General features: G+C 53.3%; 2 protein-coding genes across 2 annotated transcripts; both read left to right on the plus strand.

Moving 5' to 3' along the window:
- The first annotated feature begins 332 nt into the window (after positions 1–332).
- ERLIN2 (ER lipid raft associated 2) lies at positions 333–14,321 on the plus strand. The gene is made up of 11 exons (XM_058042379.1): positions 333–450; positions 565–646; positions 794–840; positions 1,490–1,551; positions 4,136–4,261; positions 7,291–7,364; positions 7,722–7,780; positions 8,530–8,621; positions 8,901–8,990; positions 10,381–10,460; positions 12,271–14,321. The coding sequence occupies exons 1-11, from the start codon at positions 344–346 to the stop codon at positions 12,478–12,480; spliced, it is 1,029 nt and encodes a 342-aa protein (XP_057898362.1). The 5' UTR covers positions 333–343; the 3' UTR covers positions 12,481–14,321.
- Positions 14,322–15,536: 1,215 nt separating this feature from the next.
- Positions 15,537–21,766, plus strand: PLPBP (pyridoxal phosphate binding protein). The gene is made up of 8 exons (XM_058042432.1): positions 15,537–15,632; positions 16,929–17,036; positions 17,893–17,928; positions 18,462–18,537; positions 18,823–18,957; positions 19,058–19,200; positions 19,940–20,038; positions 20,288–21,766. Exons 1-8 carry the CDS (start codon positions 15,537–15,539, stop codon positions 20,423–20,425), a joined length of 831 nt encoding a protein of 276 aa, XP_057898415.1. The 3' UTR covers positions 20,426–21,766.
- Positions 21,767–24,492: the final 2,726 nt, after the last annotated feature.

Genomic DNA, 24,492 nt, shown 5'->3' on the forward strand with positions numbered 1-24,492 from the left:
CCCGGCCTGTGAGGGTCTTCAGTGGGAAATGTGGAAAAGTGGGAAAGTGGAGTGGGAAAGTGGAAATGGGGAAAAGTGGGAAATAGAAGTGTCCCGGCCCGTGGCAGGGGCTGCAATGGGATGAGTCTCGACTCCTCCGCCTCTCTCTGTCCCCCTGCCCGGGGGTCTCGGGGGTCTCCGCACCCCAACCCCTCGGGCGGGCGCGGGCGGGTCTCGAACCCGCGGCCTCCGGCTCCTCATTCCCCGCTCCTCCATCGCCCCCTGGCGGCGGCAGCGCGGGGGAGCGTCGCGCGGTGATGACGTCAGTGGCGCGCCGCCGGTGCCGCCGCCGCCGGTGCCGGGCATGGCCCAGCTCGGCGCCATCGCCGCCCTCGCCCTCGGCGTGGCGGCCGCCGCGCTGCTCTCGGCCGTGCACAAGATCGATGAGGGGCACATCGGTGTCTACTACCGGTGAGGCAGCCCGGCGGGGCTCCCTGCGGGGAGAGAGCCGCGTACCGGCCAGCCGCCGCCGCCGCTCACGGTTCCCTCCCTCTTTCTCTCTGTCTCTCTCCCGTTCCCTCACAGCGGCGGAGCGTTGCTGACCTCCACCAGCGGGCCCGGCTTCCACCTCATGCTGCCCTTCATCACGTCCTACAAGTCAGTGCAGGTGCTGCTGGGCGCGGGCCCGGGCGGGGCGGGCACCGGGGGGCACCGGGGCTGCTGTGGCCGTGCCCGGTACCGCGGACAGGCGGCTCTCGGTAAAAAAACCCCGGGGAAATCCCTCTCTTAAGCCTCTTTTCTTCAATCCCTGCAGACCACGCTGCAGACGGACGAGGTGAAGAATGTCCCGTGCGGCACCAGGTGAGATGGTCGGTGATTGCCAACCGGCTGGGAGCTGCTCGGAACCGAGCTTAAACCGGGGACACCGGCAAAAGCGAGCTGCTCCCGAGCCCAGACCGGGGACAGTGACAAAACTGAGCTCCTGCTGAGCCCAAACTGGGGATAATGGCAAAACTGAACTCCTGCCCAGCCCCAAACTGGGGACAGTGACAAAACCGAGCTGTCCCCAGCCCCAAATTTGGGACACTGGCAGAACCGAGCTCCTCTCCAGCTCCAGACTGGGCTCACTGGTAAAACTGAGCTCCCCCCAGCCCCAAACTGGCAAAACCGAGCTCCTCTCCAGGCCCAAACTGAGGAAAATGGCAAAACTGAGGAAAATGGCAAAACTGAGCTCCTTCCCGTCTCCAAACAGGGGAAATTGGCAAAACCAAGCTCTTCTCCAGCCCCAAACTGGGCTCACTGGCAAAACCCAGCTCTTCCCAGCCCCAAACTGGGCTCACTGGCAAAACCCAGCTCTTCCCAGCCCCAAACTGGGCTCACTGGCAAAACCCAGCTCTTCCCAGCCCCAAACTGGGCTCACTGGGAGCCCCAGAGGGCACAGTCCCCCTTGGAGCCCCTCAGCCTCCTGCAAAGCTCATTTTGTGTTTTCTCTGTGGTTTTTTTTTGGCAGCGGGGGAGTGATGATTTACTTCGACAGGATCGAGGTGGTGAATTTCCTCATCCAGAGCGCGGGTGAGTCACAGAGCTCTGCCCTGGGGCTGGGCTGGGCTGGGCTGGATTTGCATGGAGAGAGCCAGGAGGGGCTGGAATTGCCTGGAGAGAGCCAGGAGGGGCTGGAATTGCCTGGAGAGAGCCAGGAGGGAATTGCCTGGAGAGAGTCAGGAGGGAATTGCCTGCAGGGAGCCAGAAGGGGCTGGAATTACCTGGAGGGAGCCAGGAGGGGCTGGGCTGGGTTTGGTGGGAGTCAGCCTGTCCTACAGGGGGTGATGAGTTTGGAATTACCTGGAGGGAGCCAGGCTGTCCCACAGAGGGTGCTGGGCCGGGTTTGGAGGGGCTGTTCCACAGCCAGGCTGTTCCACAGGAGGGGTTGGAATTGCCTGGAGGGAGCCAGGAGGGAGCCAGGCTGTCCCAAAGGTGGGGCTGGGCTGGATTTGGAGGGAGCCAGGCTGTCCCCAAGAAGGGCTGGAATTACCTGGAGGGGGCCAGGCTGTCCCACATGGGGTGCTGGAATTACCTGGAGGGGGCCAGGAATCCTGGAGGGAGCCAGGCTATCCCTCAGGAGGGGCTGGGCTGGGTTTGGTGGGATCCAGGCTGTCCCCAGGAGGGGTTGGGTTTGTCTGGATGGAGCCAGGCTGTCCCCAAGAAGGGCTGGAATTACCTGGAGGAAGCCAGGAATTCTGGAGGGAGCCAGGCTGTCCCAAAGGTGGGGCTGGGCTGGATTTGGAGGGAGCCAGGCTGTCCCACAGAGGGTGCTGGGCTGGGTTTGGAGGGTGCCAGGCTGTCCCACAGCTGGGGTTGGGTTTGGAGGGAGCCAGGCTGTCCCCAGGAGGGGTTGGGTTTGTCTGGATGCAGCCAGACTGTCCCACATGAGGGGCTGGATGAGCCTGGAGGAAGCCAGGAATCCTGGTGGGAGCCAGGCTGTCCCCAAGAAGGGCTGGAATTACCTGGAGGAAGCCAGGAATCCTGGAGGGTGCCAGGCTGTCCCACAGGAGGGGCTGGGCTGGGTTTGGAGGGTGCCAGGCTGTCCCCAGCAGGGTTGGGTTTGTCTGGACAGAGCCAGGCTGTCCCACAGCAGGGGCTGGGTTTGGAGGGTGCCAGGCTGTCCCTCAGGAGGGTAGGGTTGGGTTGGGTTTGGAGGGTGCCAGGCTGTCCCACAGCAGGGGTTGGGTTTAGAGGGTGCCAGGCTGTCCCACAGCAGGGTTGGGTTTGTCTGGACAGAGCCAGGCTGTCCCACAAGGGGTGCTGGGCAGGGTTTGGAGGGTGCCAGGCTGTCCCACAGGTGTGCCCTGAGCTCTGCCAGTCACCTCTGCCCCCTCCCCATGGAATTTTTGCTGTTGATTGTTTCTACCCCAGCCCCCCTGAGCTTTGTGCAGCAGGTTGGAGTCCCAGGGCGTTCAGGGGCTGTGAGCAAAAGCTCCTGGAGATCCACCTGGGCAGCCTTTGCCCAAATCCTTTGGGTTTGAGCATGGGAATGCAGCAGGGAGCTGTGTGTGTGTGTGTGCAGCCCCAGCACTGCCTGGGGGTGCTCCAGACAGGGCAGGGGACAGATATTGGTGAGGAAAACACCAGATTTTGATGCCACAAAAAATAGCAGCAGTGAATAAAGCTGCCCTGAGCAGAGGGTTTGAGAGCAGGGAGTGCCTCATTTCATTCTGCACTGAGATTGAGCTGCAGGGCTTTCCCTGAGAGTGCTGAGCCTGCTCTCCCTGCTCCAGCCCCCCTGATCCCTCCAGGGTATGTCAGGGAAGGGTTAGGGTGGATATTAGGAGAAATAATAGAAATAGGAATAGAAATACAAATACAAATACAAATACAAATACAAATACAAATACAAATACAAATACAAATACGGAAGGGTTAGGGTGGATATTAGGAAAAATAATAGAAATAGGAATAGAAATACAAATACAAATACAAATACAAATACAAATACGGAAGGGTTAGGGTGGATATTAGGAGAAATAATAGAAATAGGAATAGAAATAGAAATAGAAATAGAAATACAAATACAAATACAAATAGGAATAGAAATAGAAATAGAGTAGGAATGGAATGGAATGGAATAGAATAATAGAATAGAAGAATGGAATGGGATGGAATGGAATGGGATGGAATGGAATGGGATGGAATGGAATGGGATGGAATGGAATGGAATGGAATGGAATGGAATGGAATGGAATGGAATGGAATGGAATGGAATGGAATGGAATGGAATAGAAAGGAATGGAATGGAATAGAAAGGAATGGAATGGAATAGAAATGGAATGGAATAGAAATGGAATGGAATAGAAATGGAATAGAATAGAATAGAATAGAATAGAATAGAATAGAATAGAATAGAATAGAATAGAATAGAATAGAATAGAATAGAATAGAATAGAATAGAATAGAATAGAATAGAATAGAATAATAAAGCACTGGAATGTTCTTCTCAGGGTGGAATCACCATCTCTGGGTGTGTTTAGAAAAAGCCTGGACATGGCACTGGGTGCTGTGGTCTGGGTGAGGTGTTAGGGCACAGGTTGGACTCAAGAAATCTCTTCCAACCTCATCATTCTGTGATTTTTCTGATTCTGTGGTTCCTCTTCTCTCCCAGTGTACGACATTGTCAAGAACTACACGGCTGACTATGACAAGGCTCTCATCTTCAACAAGATCCACCACGAGCTGAACCAGTTCTGCAGCGTGCACACTCTGCAGGAGGTGTACATCGAGCTCTTTGGTGAGCTGCTGCCTCTGGGGCTTCTCCCTGTGGGCTGTCAGTGCAGAACCCCCAACTGTTGGGGGGTTTTATCCATGTTCTAGCCATGAATCCCAAGTGTTGGGGGGATTTATCCATGAATCCCAAGTGCTGGGGAGTTTTATCCATGTTTTGTCCATGTTTTGTCCATGTTTTATCCATGTTCTAGCCATGAATCCCAAGTGTTGGGGGGTTTTATCCATGAATCCCAAGTTCTGGGGAGTTTTATCCATGTTTTATCCATGTTTTATCCATGTTTTATCCATGAATCCCAACTGTTGGGGGAGTTTATCCATGTTTTATCCATGAATCCCAACTGTTGGGGGGTTTTATCCATTTTTAATCCATGAATCCCAAGTGTTGGGGGTTTTATCCATGAATCTCAAGTGTTGGGGGGGTTTTATCTGTGTTTTATCCATGTTTTATCCATGAATCCCAACTGTTGGGGGGTTTTATCCATGTTTATTCATGTTTTATTTGTGTTTTATCCATGAATCCCAAGTTCTGGGGGGTTTTATCCATGAATCCCAACTGTTGGGGAGTTTTATCCATGTTTTATCCATGTTTTATCCATGTTTTATCGATTAATCCCAAGTGTTGGGGGGTTTTATCCATGTTTTATCCATGAATCCCAACTGTTGGGGGGTTTTATCCATGTTTATTCATGTTTTATTTGTGTTTTATCCATGTTTTATCCATGAATCCCAAGTGTTGGGGGGTTTTATCCATGTTTATTCATGTTTTATTTGTGTTTTATCCATGTTTTATCCATGAATCCCAAGTGCTGGGGGTTTTATCCATGTTTTATCCATGAATCCCAACTGTTGGGGGAGTTTATCCATGTTTTATCCATGAATCCCAAGTTCTGGGGGGTTTTATCCATGCATGCCAAATGTTGGGGGGTTTTATCTGTGTTTTATCCATCTTTTATCCATGTTTTATCCATGAATCCCAAGTGTTTGGGTTTTTTTATCCATGTTTTATCCATGAATCCCAAGTTCTGGGGGGTTTTATCCATGTTTTATCCATGAATTCCAAGTGTTGGGGGTTTTATCCATGAATTCCAAGTGTTGGGGGTTTTATCCATGAATGCCAAATGTTGGGGGGTTTTATCTGTGTTTTATCCATCTTTTATCCATGTTTTATCCATGAATCCCAAGTTTTGGGGGGTTTTATCCATGAATCCCAAGTGTTGGGGGTTTTATCCATGAATCCCAAGTGCTGGGGGGTTTTATCCATGTTTTATCCATGAATCCCAACTGTTGGGGGGGGTTTATCCATGTTTATTCATGTTTTATTTGTGTTTTATCCATGTTTTATCCATGAATCCCAAGTGTTGGGGGGTTTTATCCATTAATCCCAACTATTGGGGGGTTTTATCCATGTTTTATCCATGAATCACAAGTGTTGGGGGGTTTTATCCATGTTTATTCATGTTTTATTTGTGTTTTATCCATGTTTTATCCATGAATCCCAAGTTCTGGGGGGTTTTATCCATGAATCCCAGATGTTGGGGAGTTTTATCCATGCATCCCAAGTGTTTGGGTTTTTTTATCCATGTTTTATCCATGTTATATCCTGAATCCCAAGCTGGCCCTGCTTGCAGCAGGGTTCTTAGCCAGCTGCCATACTTTATCCCTGTTATCTTTTGGAGCTGAGTGCCTCAGTTCTGTTGTAACAACAAACTGCACAGCCAGCCCTGCCAGCAGCCTCCCTTTAGGGAAGGGAGCAGCAATTCTGTGCCACTCTCTGTGCATGTGCAGCAGCTGGCATGGATTGAATTGGTCACAGGACTGTCTGATGCACGTGGAACAGCCTGGCTGTGCCTTCCTGCTCTCACAGAAACTCAGCACACACCCCTGGCCAGAGCTTTGGGCTGTAGCTGTGCCCACAGGGCTGGCAGGAGCTGCCCTGCCCAGCAGGCACGGGGCAGCAGGGAATGAGGGGATGCTGTGGTTTCCTGCAGTGCTGAGTGTTTTGTTTCTGGCTCTGGGCTCACAGGAAATCCTCGCAGTTTTTGGGCTGTTGGGGGCCCAGCAGGACAGGTTTTGTGTCTGGGTGAGCTCAGGGTGTTTGCAGGCTCCTGTTGGCTCTTCAGCCTGGCTTTTCCATGGAGCCTTCCCACACTGGGGCTCAGCTCCCCCCAGTTCCCAGCTCCTGCTGGTGGCTGGGTGAGTTCCTGGCTCGTGGAGGCTCCAGATGTTGGCAGCTGCTGCTTGAAATGGGCTGAAAGCTCCTGAACTTGTGCAAACTCCCTGCAAGCCCTGGGGCTCTGCAGCCCCTCTGAGCAGCCCTGTGCCCCCACATCTGCCAGCAGGTGCAGGGAACTGATAACAGCTGCTTCCCAAACTCCTGGCTGGCCTTCATCAGGAGGTCCAGAGAGGAAACTGGGACCAAAGCAAACAGTGCAGGAGTGTGATGTGATCCCTCTCAAGGCTGTTACTGTTTGATTTTTTCCCTCTGCACTTCCCAGCAGGCCCCAGCTGGAAGCTCTGCCCTCCTTGGAGCTTTCATCAGAGCAGGGTTTAGGTTATGTTTCCTTTTGAAATCCTCAGCTGTGCTGGAGTTCTGGGTCTCCTTGAGCCAAAGAGACATTGCTGATGATTTTTGCAGCCTGTTAAAGCAACTGATGCTGCCATTTCCCATTCCTGCCTTTCCATTTGCTGGCACAGGTCACAGTCAGTCAGGATTTACCTCATCACTCCAGGATTTAGTGGGGAATTTCAGTGGGGAAGGGGTTAGAGCACAGATTGCTGGTTGTGAAGATGCTGGATGTGGCTCGGGAAGATTCCAGGCTGCAGGTTAAGGGAAACTTCAGGGTTTCCTTTCATGCCTGCCACATTCCTGTGGTGTGTCCCATAGCTGGGAGCCTGCCTGGGGTCAGCCCAGCACTTCTTCATCCAACTCCCATTTGTGCTTTCCAGGAATGAGAAATGTGAGCCATCCCAGCTCACATCCCAGGAAACTGCTTTGGGGGATCTTTCATTCCCTTCTCTTTTCTCCCCAATCAGATCAAATTGATGAAAACCTCAAACTGGCTTTGCAGCAAGACCTAACCACGATGGCCCCTGGATTAATTATACAGGTAATCAGGGTTTGATTGAGATATTGAAGGGGCAGATTGTTGTGGCACTAGAGGCTCTTCAGAAGTTGGGGAGTCAAGCAATAAGATTGTGAAGAGGGGAAAGGGCTAAAAGGAAACAAGAAACTGAGATTTCTTTAGGAAATTGCTTTACAACACAAATTTCATTTAACCTAGGGAGTAGGAGCAGTGCCCTTCCTGTCCCCTCCCAGTTTTGGTGTGTTGAGTTTCTCCTGGGTGCTCTTTGCCCAGGTTACACTCTCCTGTCGTTTCAGGAGACCTTTCAGTGCTGTTTCTCTGTGGGGTTTGGGCCTGGTCACAATCTGTGGCCCAGGTTCTCTGGTGTGTCTCTCCCTGCAGGCAGTTCGAGTGACAAAGCCAAACATCCCTGAAACCATCCGGAGGAACTACGAGCTCATGTAAGTGCCCAAAGGGACCCAGAAGGGCACAAAAACTCAGGGTTGGGGCATTGTGGTGCCCTCAGCCTTCTTCCCCTCAGGATGGGGCTGAGGAGGAGCAGCTCTGAGCACTTCAGCCCTTGAGCACAGGCAGGGTTTGCCCTGGGGCTCCTTCCCCTGCTGAGCCTGAGTGGCAGAGGGATGGATTTCACCACTAATCCTCTTGTTTGACTGGGATGGAGAAACTGTTGATTCAACAAGCTGAAGACTTGCAAAGCTTTGAAATAACTCTCTTTGACAGCACTTGACAGTGCTGATCCCTCTGCAGTGCCCTGAGCCAGCTGCCAGGATTGGATCCCTCTCATCCACTCTGCTTCCCCAGCACTGCCTGTCACCTTTTGGGCTTGCTTGTGCTAAATCCTGTGTAATAAATACAGCAGGATGTGCTGAGAGACTCAGTTCCAGGGTCTCTTCCCTGACTGGGAGCAGGAGCAGAGTTTTTATTTATGTTCACTTAAAAAAACTCATGAATATAAGTAAAAACCAAAAAGATAGAAAAGGCAGCAGGGCAGCCTGCAGGGATTGTCACAGGGAAATCTTCCTGCTGTGGAGAGGAGGAAAGAATGTTTTGATTCAAGCAAAAAGCTCTGTGCAGACATTGCTGATCCCACATGCTGGAAGGAGGGGAAAGGCAGCAGCTCGTTCTGGGGCTGTGCTGGGAGTCCCACAGCATTGAGGTCCTGGTTTTAACTGGTTTTTCTGCTCCCCAGGGAGAGTGAGAAGACAAAGCTGCTGATAGCAGCCCAGAAGCAGAAGGTGGTGGAGAAGGAGGCAGAGACAGAGAGGAAGAAAGCTCTGATAGGTCTGTGGGGCTGGGTTGGGAGAGGGAAAGGGGGGACAGAGAGCAGAGACCCCAAGGAGGGAGGGATGGATGCACCTGCTTCACTGAGACCTTCCCTGATCTGAAACATCCCCAAAGAAACTCAGGAGTTTCTCAAGTGGGTTCCAGCTTTGGAAATTGTTCCCACCGTTTATTTGCACCTGAAGTGGGTGATGAGTGAGGATTTTCCAGGGTGAGGCTGCTCCTGGTGTTAGGAGAACGTGTGATGACAGCGTGGGCGTGTTCTTGTTTGCATTGCAGAGGCAGAAAAGATTGCACAAGTGGCTGAAATAACTTATGGGCAGAAAGTGATGGAAAAGGAGACAGAGAAGAGGATTTCAGAGATTGAAGGTGAGTGAGGGGTGAGCTTTCCTGTGGGTAAATCCTGAAGGAGTTCTTGAAGTGTGTGCTGACTGTTCTTCAGTCCAGGCTGACGTTCTCGGGGGTAAAGTTCCTGACCACAAGCAGGAGTAGGAATTTCTTTGCAGCCTGTGCTTCTTGAAACTCCCTTTCTCAAGGTGATCTTTGCAGGAGTCTGAATTTAAGAAGTTCTGATAAACTGCTTTGTCAAAGAAACTCCAGGGCGTGGAGAGGGCTCTGCAATTCCAGCTTGGGAGTGGCAAGGCCTTTTCTCCCCTTACATTCATTAGAGGCCCTGACAAGCTTTGCAGAAGCCATTGAGGAGCCAATTAAGAGTTTTACAGGTCAGCAGCTTCTCATTAAGAAGCTCTTTGCAGAAATACAATGGGATTTATTTCTTATAACTGTGTCAGCAGGTGTCAGCCCTCAGTCTGGCAGAGGATTCCTGCCTCCTCCTTTTTTTCCTGGTGTCTCTGACTGGGCCCAAGCTCTGCTTTTAGCCAGGAGAGGAAGCTGTGGGCCAGACCATCCAGCTGTTTACAGGATCTTGAAGTGCAGCAGCTCCCAGGCCTCCCTGCTAGGGGAAGTAAACAAATGGTTTATCCAGCTGTGCAGCTCTCAGATGTTGCAATTGCAAAAAAAAAATTGTGTGGCTCCATGCCTCAGGGGATGGGCGGGATTCCACTCATTTTATCTTTTCCCTGCTGGCCTGATAGCCATCATTATTTATCACTGGATGGATGCAGAGGCAGAGGGGGAAAGGAGTGCAGAAAAGGGGGAATGTTCCTTAAGTGTCTGTGCCAGGAGTCAGGAATTTCAGCATCCACAGAGTCAGAGCCTTGGAGCAATTGTTGATACAGCAGAGAAAAGGATTCAGAGATCCTGGCCAGGATCTCTGCAAGGGGCAGAGCCTGTAGAAGTTAAAATCCCCTGCTCTGCCTGCCAGAACTTCATCTGCACATCCCAAATCCCATCTGGGAATCCCATCCACAGCCCAGAGAATCTGCTGGGCTGCCCAGGCTGCTGCTGGCCCTGGGCAGGGGCTGTGGGTAAATCCCACGTCTGCAGTTCTGCATTTCAGCACCAGAGTCAGCCCTGGCTCGAGAAGAAAGGCTCAGCTCTGCCCACGTGATGGGGATAATCAAACCCTGATGTTTGTCAAGTTCTTGGAGCTCGGCACTTGCAGATGCAATTTGCTTCTTGGTGCTCTCATCCTGCAGCCATTTAGCTGTAAATTGAGCTCCCATTTCTGGGTTTCCCATTTTGTTCCCTCTTCCCTGTGTAGTTCAGAGGTGGCTCTGGCCACCTTCTGAAGAGTTACCAGCTGCAAACAGTGCAAAGGGAAATAAAAATGTGATTGAGAGCATGTGTTTGCTTCCAGATGCTGCTTTTCTTGCACGAGAGAAGGCAAGAGCTGATGCTGAGTGTTACACTGCAATGAAGGTGGCTGAGGCCAACAAGGTACTGTGCTCTCCTTTGTGGTGCCTCAGGCTGTAGGGAAATACCAGCACCAGGGCAGGCAGTGATCCTTGTTTAAGTCAAAAAGCAAAGCAAGGCCGTGTCCTCTCAGCAAAGCTTTCATCTGAAACAGTTAGTCAACAATTAGATCCTTATTTGCAAGTTCATTTTGTTCTCTGCAGGGATCAGTGTCAGGGTGTGTGAAATCTCTGCTCTGTCAGGGGCTCACAGGGCTCTCTGTGGAATATCACTTTCAGTGCTGCCCTTTCACACTGTTGTGATGAGAAATGTGCTTTCATTCCAGTCTCAAGTTGGCAGGGAGATCTCCAGGGTGACAGGCAGGGGCAGAATAAGGGAAAGAACTGATCTCAGACACCCTGGGAGAGCCTCAGTACTGCAGAAGTAAAAACAACAAAAAATCCAACGTGCAAACAGAAAAATTACATGGATAGAATGGCCAGGTGTGTTCCTGCCCACAGTAAGTTCCCAGCACATCCCAGCAGGACATTTCAGTTGTGTGGTGGTCAGGGAGAAGGAGCAGAGAACTGGGGTGTTTGTGCCCAGGGTTTGTCCTCTCTTAAAATGTCATTATCCTGAAGGAATGAGCCAGATTCACCCAGAGTCACTGGTGGATCTGCTCCCAGGAGAGAGCCAGGGATGTTTCCCTCCTCAGAACCAGGGATGTTTCCCCCTCATAGCCAGGGATGTTTCCCTCAGAACCAGGGATGTTCCCCTCAGATCCAGGAATGTTTCCCCCCTCAGAACCAGGGATGTTTCCCCCTCATAGCCAGGGATATTTCCCTCAGAGCCAGGAATGTTTCCCCCCTCAGAACTGAGCCAGGGATGTTTCCCCCTCAGATCCAGGGATGTTTCCCTCCTCAGAACCAGGGATGTTTCCCTCCTCAGAACCAGGGATATTTCCCTCAGAACCAGGGATATTTCCCTCACAGCCAGGGATGTTTCCCCCTCACATCCAGGGATATTTCCCTCAGATCCAGGGATGTTTCCCCCCTCAGATCCAGGGATGTTTCCCCCTCAGATCCAGGGATGTTTCCCCCTCATAGCCAGGGATGTTTCCCTCAGAGCCAGGCATGTTTTCCCCCTCAGAGCCAGAGATGTTTCCCCCCTCAGAACCAGGGATGTTTCCCTCAGAACCAGGGATGTTTCCCCCTCAGAACCAGGGATGTTCCCCTCAGAGCCAGGGATGTTTCCCCCCTCAGAACCAGGGATGTTTCCCCCTCAGATCCAGGAATGTTTCCCCCTCAGAACCAGGGATGTTCCCCTCAGAGCCAGGCATGTTTTCCCCCTCAGAGCCAGGGATGTTTCCCCCCTCAGAACCGAACCAGGGATGTTTCCCCCTCAGAGCCAGGGATGTTTCCCCCCTCAGAACCAGGGATGTTTCCCCCTCAGATCCAGGAATGTTTCCCCCTCATAGCCAGGGATATTTCCCTCACATCCAGGGATGTTTCCCCTCACATCCAGGGATGTTCCCCTCAGAACCAGGGATGTTCCCCTCAGAACCAGGGATGTTTCCCCCCTCAGAACTCTCCTTGCAGGGGCTGCAAGGGATGAGCCCTTGAGCCATCTCCATGCTTGGACTGAGCCTTTCCCCAGCTGCTCCCTTCCCTTTCCATTCTGCCATTTATTCTCTGGCATCTGGAGCTGCCCTCAGCCCTGCTGGAGGAAATCCTGGCTCTGGGCACTGTTTTCCCTGGGAAGGGCTGGCCATGCCCTGTGGAAAGCCTCATGTGCTCAGGTAGGGATTCCCTTTTCCCAAAGCTGAGCTGTTGTGACTGATTTTCTCTCCGTGCAGCTCAAGTTAACTCCTGAGTACTTGCAGCTGATGAAGTACAAGGCAATTGCAGCCAACAGCAAGATCTACTTTGGCAAAGATATTCCCAACATGTTCATGGACTCTGCAGGGAGCCAGAGCAAATCTGCAGAGGGACTGGCAGAAGGAATCCAAGAGGAGGATGGAGCAGGAACCAGTGAGGACACAAAACTACTTCATAACATCAACTGAAAAGAAAGATTTCTATTCATTTTCTATCAAAAAATCACGAACTGGGAAATTCCTTTTAGTTTTCTCCCTTTTCCTGTGCTGAAAGAGATGAATCAGATTTAATCCTTTCAATCTTTTATATGACAATTAGACCACAAGGACTTTGGTATTTATGGGGTGGGTTTTCTGGTAATTTCTAAGCTCCAGGTATGTTCTGTAGCTGCACCACCTCCCCAGCTCTTGGGTCACCCAGACCAAGGATTTGGGAGATGCTGTCAGGGCTATCAGCTGGGTGGGAACCTCATTTGGGATTGAAGTTCAGAGCAGTTGCAGCTAAAGAAAAGTTGATGTTTTGGAAGGAGGGGAATTGCTGCTACAACTTGTTTTGGGGTTTTTTTTGTTCCTAAAAATTCCAAGTACTTTATTTGAATCCCCTCTGAAAATAAGGTGCTAGATTTTGTACATTACATACAAGTGGCTGCTCCAGGCTGGGGCTGCTGAGCCCACATGAGGTGACCCCATGAGGGACAGAGGAGCCCTGCAGGTCCCACCCATGGGGGGATCAAAGCCTTAGACCACATCACACTGAGAGTGACCCAAAAATCTTCATTTTCTGTGTCCTGACTGCTTTGTTTTCCATTTGTCATGTTGTTGTGGGGCACAGGAGAGTTGTCCCAGCAGTTCAGCTGCAGCATCCTGGAGTGCAGAGCTGGGTGAGATTTTCAGTGAAACGATGGAAATTGTCACAAAAAAAAAACAGAAAGAAAAGAATTTTTGTCTCAGGGACCCTGACTGTACGAAAGGCCTTGCTGGGGAGGAGCTGCTGGAGAGTTTTTCAGTTTGTTATCTGCACTGTGGGAGCAGCTGGATCTCAGTGTTTACAGTGTCTGACTAGAAAAAGGACCTTCAGGTGAGCTGAAGTGATCTCCTGTGGGATTGGGGCTGACTGGACCTTGTGGAAGGAAGATTTCAGGACAAACCGTGATCCTGAGACAAGCAGCTCTTCCTGAACCACCCAAAGATGGATTCCCCTTCTTGTCTCAGAGCACTTTTCCAGAATGTACCTTCCCCTCCAGAGAGCTGATCAGCTCCTCACATCCCAGGTGCAAGGAGGGAACAGAGATTTCTTTTCCACACGTGCAAAATTGGAGGATTAAAGTCCAGGCCTAGAGAGAACACTTTTTTTCCCTACCCAATCCAGCAGCAGACCCTGGTGATTAATTGCTGATGTAATTAGAGGCCAGGATGCTCTTCTGAGATGATGCCAGTGCTCCTGCCCCAAATTTTTGCTGCCTGGTCTCACCTTTCAGTGTTCAAACCTTCATCTCTCTGTGTTGCTCTGAGAGAGAGCTCAGGTGAATCTCAGCTGCTGCCTCCAGGGTTTTTACAGCAGTTTTCTCTTCCCTGTTGATGCTTGAAAATGCAAAATAGAAATGAAGCATTCGAGTCCCATCCTCTTTGTATTTCTTAGAAAATATGAACCTACATCAGACTCAATTCCCTCCCCAGGGAGGCTGTGATATTCCTGACTCATAATTAGGTCTGTGCAGCCAGATCCTAACAGGGAATAGCAGAAATTTCACCATGAGGATGAGCTCAATTGAGATTGTTCTGTGTTCATGCTTGAGGTTTCCATCAGCAACTAACACCTCCTTTTACACAAGTATTTTTCACTAATGAAAGGACCCTACTAAGCCAAAGTGGTATTATAAAGGCTTTTTTTTTTTAATGTGTGATTTCACAGCAAGATAATAGCTTGGGATAAAGAGCTCTTAATGATTTTTTTTTTAATTAAAACCCTGACTGCTGAAGTATTAGTGTAATTTAGTTAAGTTGTTCTAAGAGTAAAAAACAAAAGCAAAGTTGAGAGAGAGTGTGTCAGTTTTCATAAGCCAAAATCCTTTGTTGTGTCTTCATTCAGGTTTTCTTCACTCTAAAATGTGCTGAATGTTCCAGAGTGGATCAGTCTCCATGTAAACCTTTACTCCTCTGTTTTTAACAGGCAAGTTGTCCTGTTTATGTAATCCTGAGATGAAGATCTGAACTTTAAACCCACTCTATAGCAAAGGGAACAGAGGTTTGTGGCACTGCTGATAGCTGGGAGCACGGAAGTGCTCTGCCAGAGCAGTCCTTGATCTTCTTATGTACTGAATTCAAAGAAGCCTTTTTATTTTGGTATTTGCTATGACAATAAAATGGCCTTTGATTTTAGAATCTTCCAATGTTACCATCAGGGTTTGTGGATGGAATTTAGTAGGAGATGTTTGCAGAGGGAAGGTCAAGGGGATTGGGGGGCTCTGGGGTGCTGGGGGTAGGGCTGGTTCTCCTTTTCCAGTGAGGAGGAAGGTGGAAGAAGGAATCCCATTTCTGTCAGCGCCTGCTTTGCTACGGAATGAGCAAAACCACCAGATTGGAGCAGCAAACACCTCGGATTTGGTGAAGTTCGCAGAAAATCCTTGTGTTTTACCAGACAAAGGGCAGGAACCTTCTGGGTGTTTTTAGCCAGCTGTGTCAACACGGGATCTGCAGAGGGCCCGTGAAGTTCTGCACATTAAGGCAAATATTTGAGTTAATGTGTTCCAGCCGGCGCTTTCCCGGGAGCTCCTCCATAAAGCCGGGCCTTGTCCCGGCCCCTCCGGCTGCCGTGCGGCTCTGGCCGCGCTCCAGGCGCTGCCCACACCTCAGGCAGGGCCTGCGGGACAATTCCCGTTCCCTGCTGCGCTTCCATGGCGCTTTTCCCCCTCACAAATTGAAACTGAGCCCCTTGCAGGCGGCTCCTCGTGCAGGGATAGCAACATCATCTTCGGGGGTGGGACCGTGACGGTGGGGTGGGCTGGTGGCAGGGCTCGCTGCTGTTCCTGCGGGCACGGAATGATTTGGATTTGTCACCCAAACCCAGGGAAGGGAAGGGAACAAGCGGGGATCCGCTGTCAGCGCCGCCATGGCGGCCGCGACCTTCCCAACATGGCGGCTTGGCCCCGCCCCCTGCTCCCATTGGCTGACGGCGCTGTCGGAGCGATCTGATTGGCGGAGAGCGGGGGCGGGGCAGGTGTGTGGCGGAAGTGGCGGCGGGGGGGATGTGGAGAGCGGGCATGGCCGCCGGGGACGGGCTGGGCCCGGCGCTCCGCGCCGTCACCGAGCAGGTGCAGCAAGCGGCGGCGCGGCGGCCGCAGGTGAGCCCCGGGGACACGGGGGACAACCCGGCGGGACACGCGGGGCGGGGTTACTGCGGCTGCGACAGGCCTCAGGCACCATAGGGACGGGCCCGCGCTGTGGGCACAGGTCGGCGGTGACCGTGGGGACAGGCCCGCAGTGGGGACAGGCCCGCAGTGCCACCGGGATGGGTCCCACCATGGGAACAGGTCACCGGTGACCGTGGGGACAGGCCTGTATTGCCACCGGGCCAGGTCACTGGTGACCGTGGGGACAGGCCCGCAGTGCCACCAGGACTGATCCCACCATGGGCACAGACCCGCAGTGTCACTGGGATGGGTCCCACTGTGGGCACAGACCCACAGTGCCACCGGGACTGGTCCTACCATGGGTACAAGCCGCTGGTCACCATGGAGACAGACTGGCTGTGCCACCAGGATGGGTCCTACCATGGGCACAGACCTGCAGTGCCACCGGGATGGGTCCCACCATGGGTACAGGTCACTGGTGACCATGGGCACAGACCCGCAGTGCCACCAGGATGGTCCCTACCATGGGGACAGGTCACTGGTGACCATGGGGACAGACCCGCAGTGCCACCGGGATGGGTCCCACCATGGGCACAGGACACCCGTGACCGTGGGCACAGACCTGCAGCGGCACCAGGATGGGTCCCACCATGGGTACAGGTCACTGGTCACCATGGGCACAGACCCACAGTGCCACCGGGATGGGTCCTACCATGGCTACAGGTCACTGGTCACCATGGGCACAGACCCGCAGTGCCACCAGGATGGGTCCCACCATGGGGACAGATCACTGGTGACCATGGGGACAGACCCGCAGTGCCACCGGGATGGGTCCCACCATGGGCACAGGACACCCGTGACCGTGGGCACAGACCCACAGTGCCACCAGGATGGTCCCTACCATGGGGACTGATCACCGGTGACCGTGGGGACAGACGCACAGTGCCACCGGGATGGGTCCCACCATGGGCACAAACCCACAGTGCCACCAGGATGGATCCCACCATGGGGACAGGTCACTGGTGACCATGAGGACAGACCCGCAGTGCCACCAGAACGGGTCCCACCGTGGGCACAGCTGTTCACCGTGGGCACAGACCCGCAGTGCCCAGGGCCAGCACACCGGGGTGTGGCCGTGCCCACCCCCAGCAGCGGAGCCGGCCCCGCTATCGCGACAGCGCTCCCTCCTGTCGCGCCGGCACTCCCCGCCAGGGCCGGGCTCCGCCGTTCCCCCGGGGCTGGGCTGGGCTGGGCTGGGCTCCCCGTGCTCACCGTGTGCTCCCGCAGGGGCTCCCGGCCGTGCAGCCGCGGCTCGTGGCCGTCAGCAAAACCAAACCGGCAGAGATGGTGATGGAAGCCTACAGCCACGGGCAGCGCAGCTTCGGGGAGAACTACGTGAGTGGGGGGGCTGGGGAGGGTCTGGGGGGCTGGGAAGGGTCAGCAGGGCTGGGATGGGGTCAGCAGGGATGGGAAGGATTGGGGGGCTGGAAAGGGTCAGCAGGGCTGGGAAGGGTCAGCAGGGCTGGAAGGGTTTGGGGGGCTGGGGAGGGTCAGCAGGGATGGGAAGGGTTGGGGGGCTGGAAAGGGTCAGCAGGGATGGGAAGGGTTGGGGGGCTGGAAGGGGTCAGGGCTGGGAAGGATTTGGGGGCTGGGAAGGGTCAGGGCTGGGAAGACTCAGCAGGGCTGGGACAGGGTCAGCAGGGCTGGAAGGGTCAGCAGGGCTGGACAGGGTCAGAGGGGCTGGGAAAGGTTGGGAGGCTGGAAGGGTTTGGGGGGCTGGAAAAGGTCAGGGCTGAAAGGGTTGAGGAGCTGGAACAGGGTCAGCAGGGCTGGAAGGGTTTGGGGGGCTGGAAAGGTTTGGGGGGCTGGGAAGGGCCAGCAGGGCTGGGACAGGGCCCCTGCAGAGGACACAGAATCCTAAAATCATTCCAAGCCCTCCAAGGACATCAAGCTGTGCCCAATCCCCACCTTGTCACCCAGCCACCTCCTGAGTCCTTCCTTGGACACCTCCAGGGATGGGGACTCCAGCAGCTCCCTGGACAGCCCTTTCCAATGCTCAACAACTCTTTCTGGGAAGAAATTCCTCCTGAAGGCCCTGGGCCAGCTCAGTTTGGGTGGCTCTGTGGTGACACATCATTCCCTGACCTCGTGTTTGTGAGGCTCAGCTTGGCCCCAAGATCAACATCCCAAAGACACCAATCCTCTGCCTGCTGTGGGTTTGACAGAATTTAATTCTCCTTCACTCTCCCAGGTTCAGGAGCTGCTGGAAAAGGCATCAGACTCCAGGGTAAGCACAGGGTTCCCTTCATGCTTTTTTACCATGTATAGCTGTGTCCTGGGAGCTGCTCAAAGTCCTGGGCTTTGTTGGGGATTTGGTTGGATCCTTATCTGTGCAGATAAATGCTGGGGTGGGTTATTCTTGGCTCAGTGCCTCTGCCCTGCTCCCCCTCCTGCCTTGCTGGCTCCATCTGCCTCAGTCATGATTTGTCTGCACAGAGCTCTGCCTTTTGTGCTCTCTTTAGGAGAAGCACAGTCCTTGTTGAAAAAAAAAAAACATGTTAGCACTCAGTTTGGGGAAAATATCATTTTATGAGTGTTGCACAACGTTCCCATAGACAGCAATCCCTGCAGCCACAAACCCATCCCTGTCCAGGCTCAACCTCAGCACAACCACAGGCTGAGCCTTCAGGATCAGCAAACAGAGAAATTGGGTGTCTGGTATTTGGTTGTGGGCAAACTAAGACTGAAATGCTGCTTGTGGGGAAGAGGGAATTGTTGTTCCAATTGTTGTTCCAACCTGAGCATTCCCTCTGCTTTCAGATTCTCTCATCCTGCCCAGACATCAAGTGGCATTTCATTGGCCACCTGCAGAAGAACAATGTCAACAAGCTGATAGGTGAGTGCTGCTTGGTTTGGTGTGGGCAGTGATCCTCCAGTGCTCAGGTGTGTCAGGATTTCACAGAAAGGCTCTTCCCCCAGAGGGTGCTGAAATGGGCACAGCCCTGAGGCTGCCAGAGCTCCAGGAGGGTTTGGATAATCCCCCAGGATGGGATTTTGGGGTGTTTGGGCAGGAGCAGTTGGACTCAGCCATCCCTGGGGATCCCTTCCAGCCCTGAAATGATCCCCATGAGCTCCCAGACAATCCCGTGCAGAATTCCCTCAGGCTTTGTTCTCTCCCCAGCTGTCCCAAACCTGTTCATGCTGGAAACAGTGGATTCTGTGAAGCTGGCAGACAGAGTGAACAGCTCGTGGCAGAAAAAAGGCTCACCCCAGAGGCTGAAGGTCATGGTGCAAGTTAACACCAGCGGGGAGGACAGTGAGTGGCTCTTGGTGACAAATGCCTGGCTTGGCAGGGAACTGGGACAGGCTGGGCTCTGAGAGCAGAGCTGGGCACTGATCCCCCTGTGCTTTTGCAGGCAAGCATGGCCTTGCCCCTGGGGACACCACGGCTGCTGTGGAGCATGTCATCAACAAGTGCCCCAGCCTGGAGTTTGTGGGGCTGATGACCATTGGCAGCATCGGCCACGACCTCAGTAAGGGGCCAAATCCCGACTTCCAGGTAAGGTTTTCTCAGAGCAAATGTCACTGTGGGCTGGTTTCCTGGCACAGTTTGTCTGTCCCAGTCAAATCAGGGTAAGTGAGGCTGTCAGGAGGGAGGAACACCTTGTGCAGAGCCCTCAGTACTGCAGTGAGAGTCCTATGTGTTGGATAAGTGAGTCCTGGTTATTCCAGATGAGCCACAGCTGTGAAGTCCTTGGTTGGGCAGCAGCTGTGGCTTGCAAAGATAACTGGGATAAAAGGGGTTGGGTTGAGAGCCCAGGAGGAGCCATGAGGGACTGCACAGCAGAGAGGAGCTGCATGGTAGAAAACCAGCTAGAAGGTGTGGACTTTAGGAATAACATAACAATAGTATGGGACTCTAGAAATATGAAATACAATAAGATAGCAACAATACAGTACCAGTGTCAGTGCAGGTGGGAGGAACACCTTGTGCAGAGCCCTCAGTGCCAGTGTCAGTGCAGGTGGGAGGCTTCTTTCTGCTCCCAGGGTGTTGCTCCCAGCCATGCTCTGAAGCTGCAGCCAGGATTTTGGAGCCCCAGGTGAGGTTTGAGCCTCCTGTGTGCTGTCAGTAAATCTGGGCAACCTCCAGACACTGTTGTGGTGCTTCCATGGGAAATGTAGGAGCTGCAGGTCCTGTGTGGAGGAGACATCAGGGACAGGCAGCAATCAGGATCAGTGGAACAGAGCTGGTGTGGCTGTCCAGGTGTGTCACCCCTGCTGTCCCCTGTGCCCTGCAGGTGCTGCTGTCCCTCAGGCAGGAGGTGTGTGAGAAGCTGAACCTGCCCCTGGACAAGGTGGAGCTGAGCATGGGCATGTCCACAGACTTCCAGCACGCAGTAAGTGTGTTCCTGCCCCTTCCCTGGGCCTGCACCCCAAATTCCAGCCCAGGTGCCACCCAGACAGGCCTCTAAAGCTTCCCCTTGGGTGAAGATCCCAGTGCAGCTCTCCTGGTCCTGGGGGAGATTCCTGGCATCAAATCAGCCCCTGGGTGTAGCTGTGGGTGCTGAGTCCATGGGGAGCCATCCTGTGAGAGCTGTGGGGTGCTGGCAGCCCTGCCCTGAGCTGCTCCTCTCTGTCTCTTGCAGATAGAGGTTGGATCCACCAACGTCAGGATCGGGAGCACCATTTTTGGAGAGAGGGATTATTCCAACAAAACCACTGGAGGCAAGGCTGCTGCAGGGGGTGGAGGCCAAACAGAGGCTGTGACAGTGCAGGGCCACTAAAGGGAACACAAGTGGCCTCAGCAGAGCAGAGACCTCACTATGCATTTTACCTCCCTCCGTGTCGGCACCCACCCTGATGGTGAGAGGGAATTCCTCAGAGCAGGGGCCAGAAATGCCTCATGATCATTGTGATTCTAGAGTAGCCCTAAAAACTGGAGATCTGCATAACCAACAAGGAGATGGAGGCTTGGAAGTGGCTGTGGTGTCTTGGTTCCTCAGGGTCATCAAGGACAGAGACTTTGGGGTAACTGGGCTGCACAAACACACACCCAAAGGTGTTTGTCAGGCTGGAGTTGCTGCTGAGCTGAGCGAGGTGGGTGGCACTGCAGCAGTGCTGGTGGTTGTTTTTGCTGAGGACTTCATTCAGCACGTGATGATCTTGCCAGAAACCTGTAAATGTTCCCCCAAATCCAAGTTTTGCCCGTGGATGGTCACACAGGAGCTGGGATGGGGCCCAGGAGAGGCCATGGGGAAGGGTGAGTGACAGGCACAGGGGACTGAGGAGCTCAGCTGCCACTGTGAGTTCATGCTGTGAGGCTTTGGCTGCACATCACAAGTGTGGGAGTGACTTTTCAGCTCAATTTTCTCCTTTTCAGGCTGACACTAACTTTTCCCATGGCTGCCCAAATGTGGAATGCTTTCCCCCCTTCCCCTCCTCTGTTGTTGGGAATTATTTTCATCCTGCCTGGTAGCTTTGCTGCTGTTTTTTTGGTCAGAATGGGGGCTTTCTGCCAGCTTGCTGCTGCTTTCCAAGGTGATTCCCTCATGGTTTGGTGCCTGTGCCATCCCCTTTACACCTGTGTGAGGATAACAGTGCTTGGCTCAGGGCAGAATAATTCAGAAAAGGAACTTTTATTGTCTCACTGCATTCTGGCTTCCTGAAAAAAAAAAAACATTTGGCCACTGAGAGAGCTTCTAGGCTGTGTCTTAACATCTTCTCATGCTTTTGGAAGAGGGAAATGGGAAATGCAGTAAGTTCCTGCCTCATCCTGTGTTGCTCAGCCAGTCTCACAACCCATGTCCCAGCTGATTTTTGGGCTTTTTTTGTCTGCTGAGAGGAGGAGGAGAGCTCGGCTGCCAGCAGGACCATCCTCCCCAGGCTTTGCTCTGTGTGCTCCGCGTGGTTCCACCTCGCTGTTGGTTTCACTCTCTCCAAAATCTGAATGTAAATGAGAAGAGAACTCCACCCCCAACCTGTCGTAGCTCCGTGGTTTAGAAGCACCGAGGGGTCGGGGCCGCCCCCCTCGGCTGCACCGTGTGTGGTTCATAGTCCTGTAATAAACAGTGCTCAGTGCAACGCCATCTGTGCCAGCTCAAAAGCTATTAAAGATGTTATTTTTATGTCCCAGCGTGGTGAATAAATGCCCTGAGCTGCCCTTGGAGCTGCTTCCCCAGCCTGGGGCGGGGAGAGGAGGGTGAAAAGCGTCTGGGATGGAGCTGGCAGAGGAAGCGAGGCGGGTTTGGGTCGGGATGGTTCAGAACTCGCTGCCGTGTGTCACAAGCTGTCGTGTGTCGCCCCTGGGTGGCGCTGCCCGCCCGGGCACGGGGCCCGAGCCCCCAAAATCGCCCTGTGCCCACCTTGCTCGGGTGCTGAGACACTCGGGGATGCGCTTTGCCCAGGACACCTCTCTGGGCTGCTCCACGAGGCCATCAGGGACAGCCTGGGTGACTGGGACCGTGTTCACAGGGGTCTTGTGTTGAGGGAAGAGACGAGGATCTGACTCCGTGGTTCAGAAGGCTTGATTAATTATTTAATTATATATATATGACATTAAAACTATACTAAAAGAATAGAAGAAAGGATTTCATCAGAAGGCTAGAATAGAATAGAATAGAATAGAATAGAATAGAATAGAATAGAATAGAATAGAATAGAATAGAATAGAATAGAATAGAATAGAATGATAACAAAGGTTTGTGGCTCGGACAGAGAGTCTGAGCCAGCTGTGGTTGGCCATTAATTAGAAACAACCACATGAGACCAATCACAGATGCACCTGTTGCATTCCACAGCAGCAGATAACCATTGCTTACATTTTGTTCTTGAAGCTTCTCAGCTTCTTAGGAGGAAAAATCCTAAGGAAAGGACTTTTAATGAAAAGATGCCTGCGACAGGTGACAGCCTGGGGACAGCCCGAGCTGGGCTGTGACAAAGTTCTGGACAGGATCTGCGGCAGCTTCTGCTCCTTCCTCGCAGCTTCTTCTCCCATCCGTGCAGCTTCCAGCTGATTTTTCTCGTCGTGCACCGAAGGTTTGCCTGCTCCCCACGGCTCTGAGGAGCAGGGGGCGCTGCCCAGGGGCACCTCCTGGGACGGGCGGGGATGCGGCATCGGTGGCACTGGGCACAGGGCTCAGACCACCCATCCCCTCTGCAGATGGGAGCTGCTGGTCACTGGAGTGCAGCCAGCGGATGAAAGAGCCCTGAAAGGATCCTGAAAGAATCCTCGGCCTCGGGATGAACCTCAGCCCCCGCCCCCGGCTGGGTTCACGTCCAGCCCAGCCCCGGCAGAGGCAGCTCGGGCTCCCTGAACCGGCCCTGCCTTGCAGGACTCTGCCACCCTCGTGATTTCCAGTGGCCAGCGGTGCTGGGTATCCCCAGAGGTCCCCTGAGGTCACCACATGTCCCTTGGGTGGGGATGGACCAGGCTGATCCCCCTAGAACCTCAGCACTTCACATGCTCTGTGACGAAAAACTTCCTGGGGCCTTGGAGCATGGCCATGGGCAGAGCTGGCTGATTCTAGGGAGAATAAACCCCTTGATGGTGCTGGATTTGCTGCTGCTCCTGGGAAATTATTCATCCTCACCCTTGGGGAAGCATCAGGACCCAAAGAGCAGAGATGGGGAGGTGGGGTCAGCTCCCTGCTGCTCCTGGTGGGAGCTGGGACAGCCAGAGCAGCTCGGATTTGGCTGATTCTAGGGAGAGTAAACCCCTTGATGGTGCTGGATTTGCTGCTGCTCCTGGGATATGAGTTATCCCCACCCTCAGGGAAGCACCTGGGCCCAAAGAGCAGAGATGGGGAGCTGGGGGTCAGCTCCCTGCTGCTCCTGGTGGGAGCTGGGACAGCCAGAGCAGCTCAGATTTGGCTTATTCTAGGGAGAATAAACCCCTTGATGGTGCTGGACAGGGCGATTTGCTGCTGCTCCTTCTTCATCTCCTGGGAAATGAGTTATCCTCACCCTCAGGGAAGCACCAGGACCCAAAGGAGCAGAGATGGGGAGCTGGGGTCAGCTCCTTGTGGGAGCCGGGACAGCCAGAGCAGCTCGGATCCCCCTGCAGCCCTTCAAAGTGGGAAGTGTGTTTATTTCTGGGATATCGCCTTTCCGGCAGGAAGGACGGCCGCTGCCAAGGTTTTTATTGGATCCCAGTGAAAGGAACTGAGAGAGTCTCGTGCTTGTTGTCTTTCCCCGTGCCTGCAGTTAAGGGGGATTTTTTACCTTCGAGTGGGAGGGAGGGAGGGACGCAGGGATTTGGCCTGCAGCACCGTGGAGATGGAGTTTCAAACCCTGCCTTGTCTCCTGGGCTGGAAGCATCAGGAAGGGGTCAGGGCTGGAAAAGCAGGGAGAGGGGCTTGGAAGCACTTGAAAGAAGCTGAAGTCTCAGGCTCAAAGCATGTGGAAAGTGTTGCTTGAGCTGCTCTCCTCCAGCGGGGCTGGGGCAGGGTATTCCACACGTCGCAGCTTGGACAAGGTTCTCACTGTTCTTGGAGGGAGTTTAGAGGCTGAAATTCTGAAGGGCAGGCACAGCAGTGTGATTGCTTCAGAGTGTCACGGATGCAATTCCAGTGCTGGAGCTCCTGGACACTCAGATTTCTTCATTTTGGGGTTCATGCAGTGGAAGGAGGTGGCTGTGCCTGGTACCCTGAGGAGTTTTTGGGGTGTCCCTGTGTGGTGATGTGTTGGGTGTGTTGTGAGAGACTCCTCTCCCGTGTGGGAATGCCCAGGGGGAGCAGCAGGCTCCAGCCTGGAGCTCATCATCCCCCAGGCCACTCCTGTTCTGGGCAGTGCTGGAAAGGGGCTTTGGGAGTGTCACAGACATCTTATGAAAAACCCTTTCCTTTGGGTTTTT

This window comes from Melospiza georgiana, chromosome 31 (assembly GCF_028018845.1).
Source record: "Melospiza georgiana isolate bMelGeo1 chromosome 31, bMelGeo1.pri, whole genome shotgun sequence".
Taxonomy (NCBI): domain Eukaryota; kingdom Metazoa; phylum Chordata; class Aves; order Passeriformes; family Passerellidae; genus Melospiza; species Melospiza georgiana.

Excerpts from the sequence above, each read along its gene's own strand:
- PLPBP (XM_058042432.1), top strand. The coding sequence starts at position 15,537 with ATGTGGAGAGCGGGCATGGCCGCCGGGGACGGGCTGGGCCCGGCGCTC. Across the intron at positions 17,929-18,461 it reads AAAAGGCATCAGACTCCAGG|ATTCTCTCATCCTGCCCAGA; the intron begins GTAAGCACAGGG and ends CTCTGCTTTCAG. Across the intron at positions 18,538-18,822 it reads CAATGTCAACAAGCTGATAG|CTGTCCCAAACCTGTTCATG; the intron begins GTGAGTGCTGCT and ends TTCTCTCCCCAG.
- ERLIN2 (XM_058042379.1), top strand. The coding sequence starts at position 344 with ATGGCCCAGCTCGGCGCCATCGCCGCCCTCGCCCTCGGCGTGGCGGCC. Across the intron at positions 841-1,489 it reads AATGTCCCGTGCGGCACCAG|CGGGGGAGTGATGATTTACT; the intron begins GTGAGATGGTCG and ends TTTTTTTGGCAG. Across the intron at positions 4,262-7,290 it reads GGTGTACATCGAGCTCTTTG|ATCAAATTGATGAAAACCTC; the intron begins GTGAGCTGCTGC and ends CTCCCCAATCAG.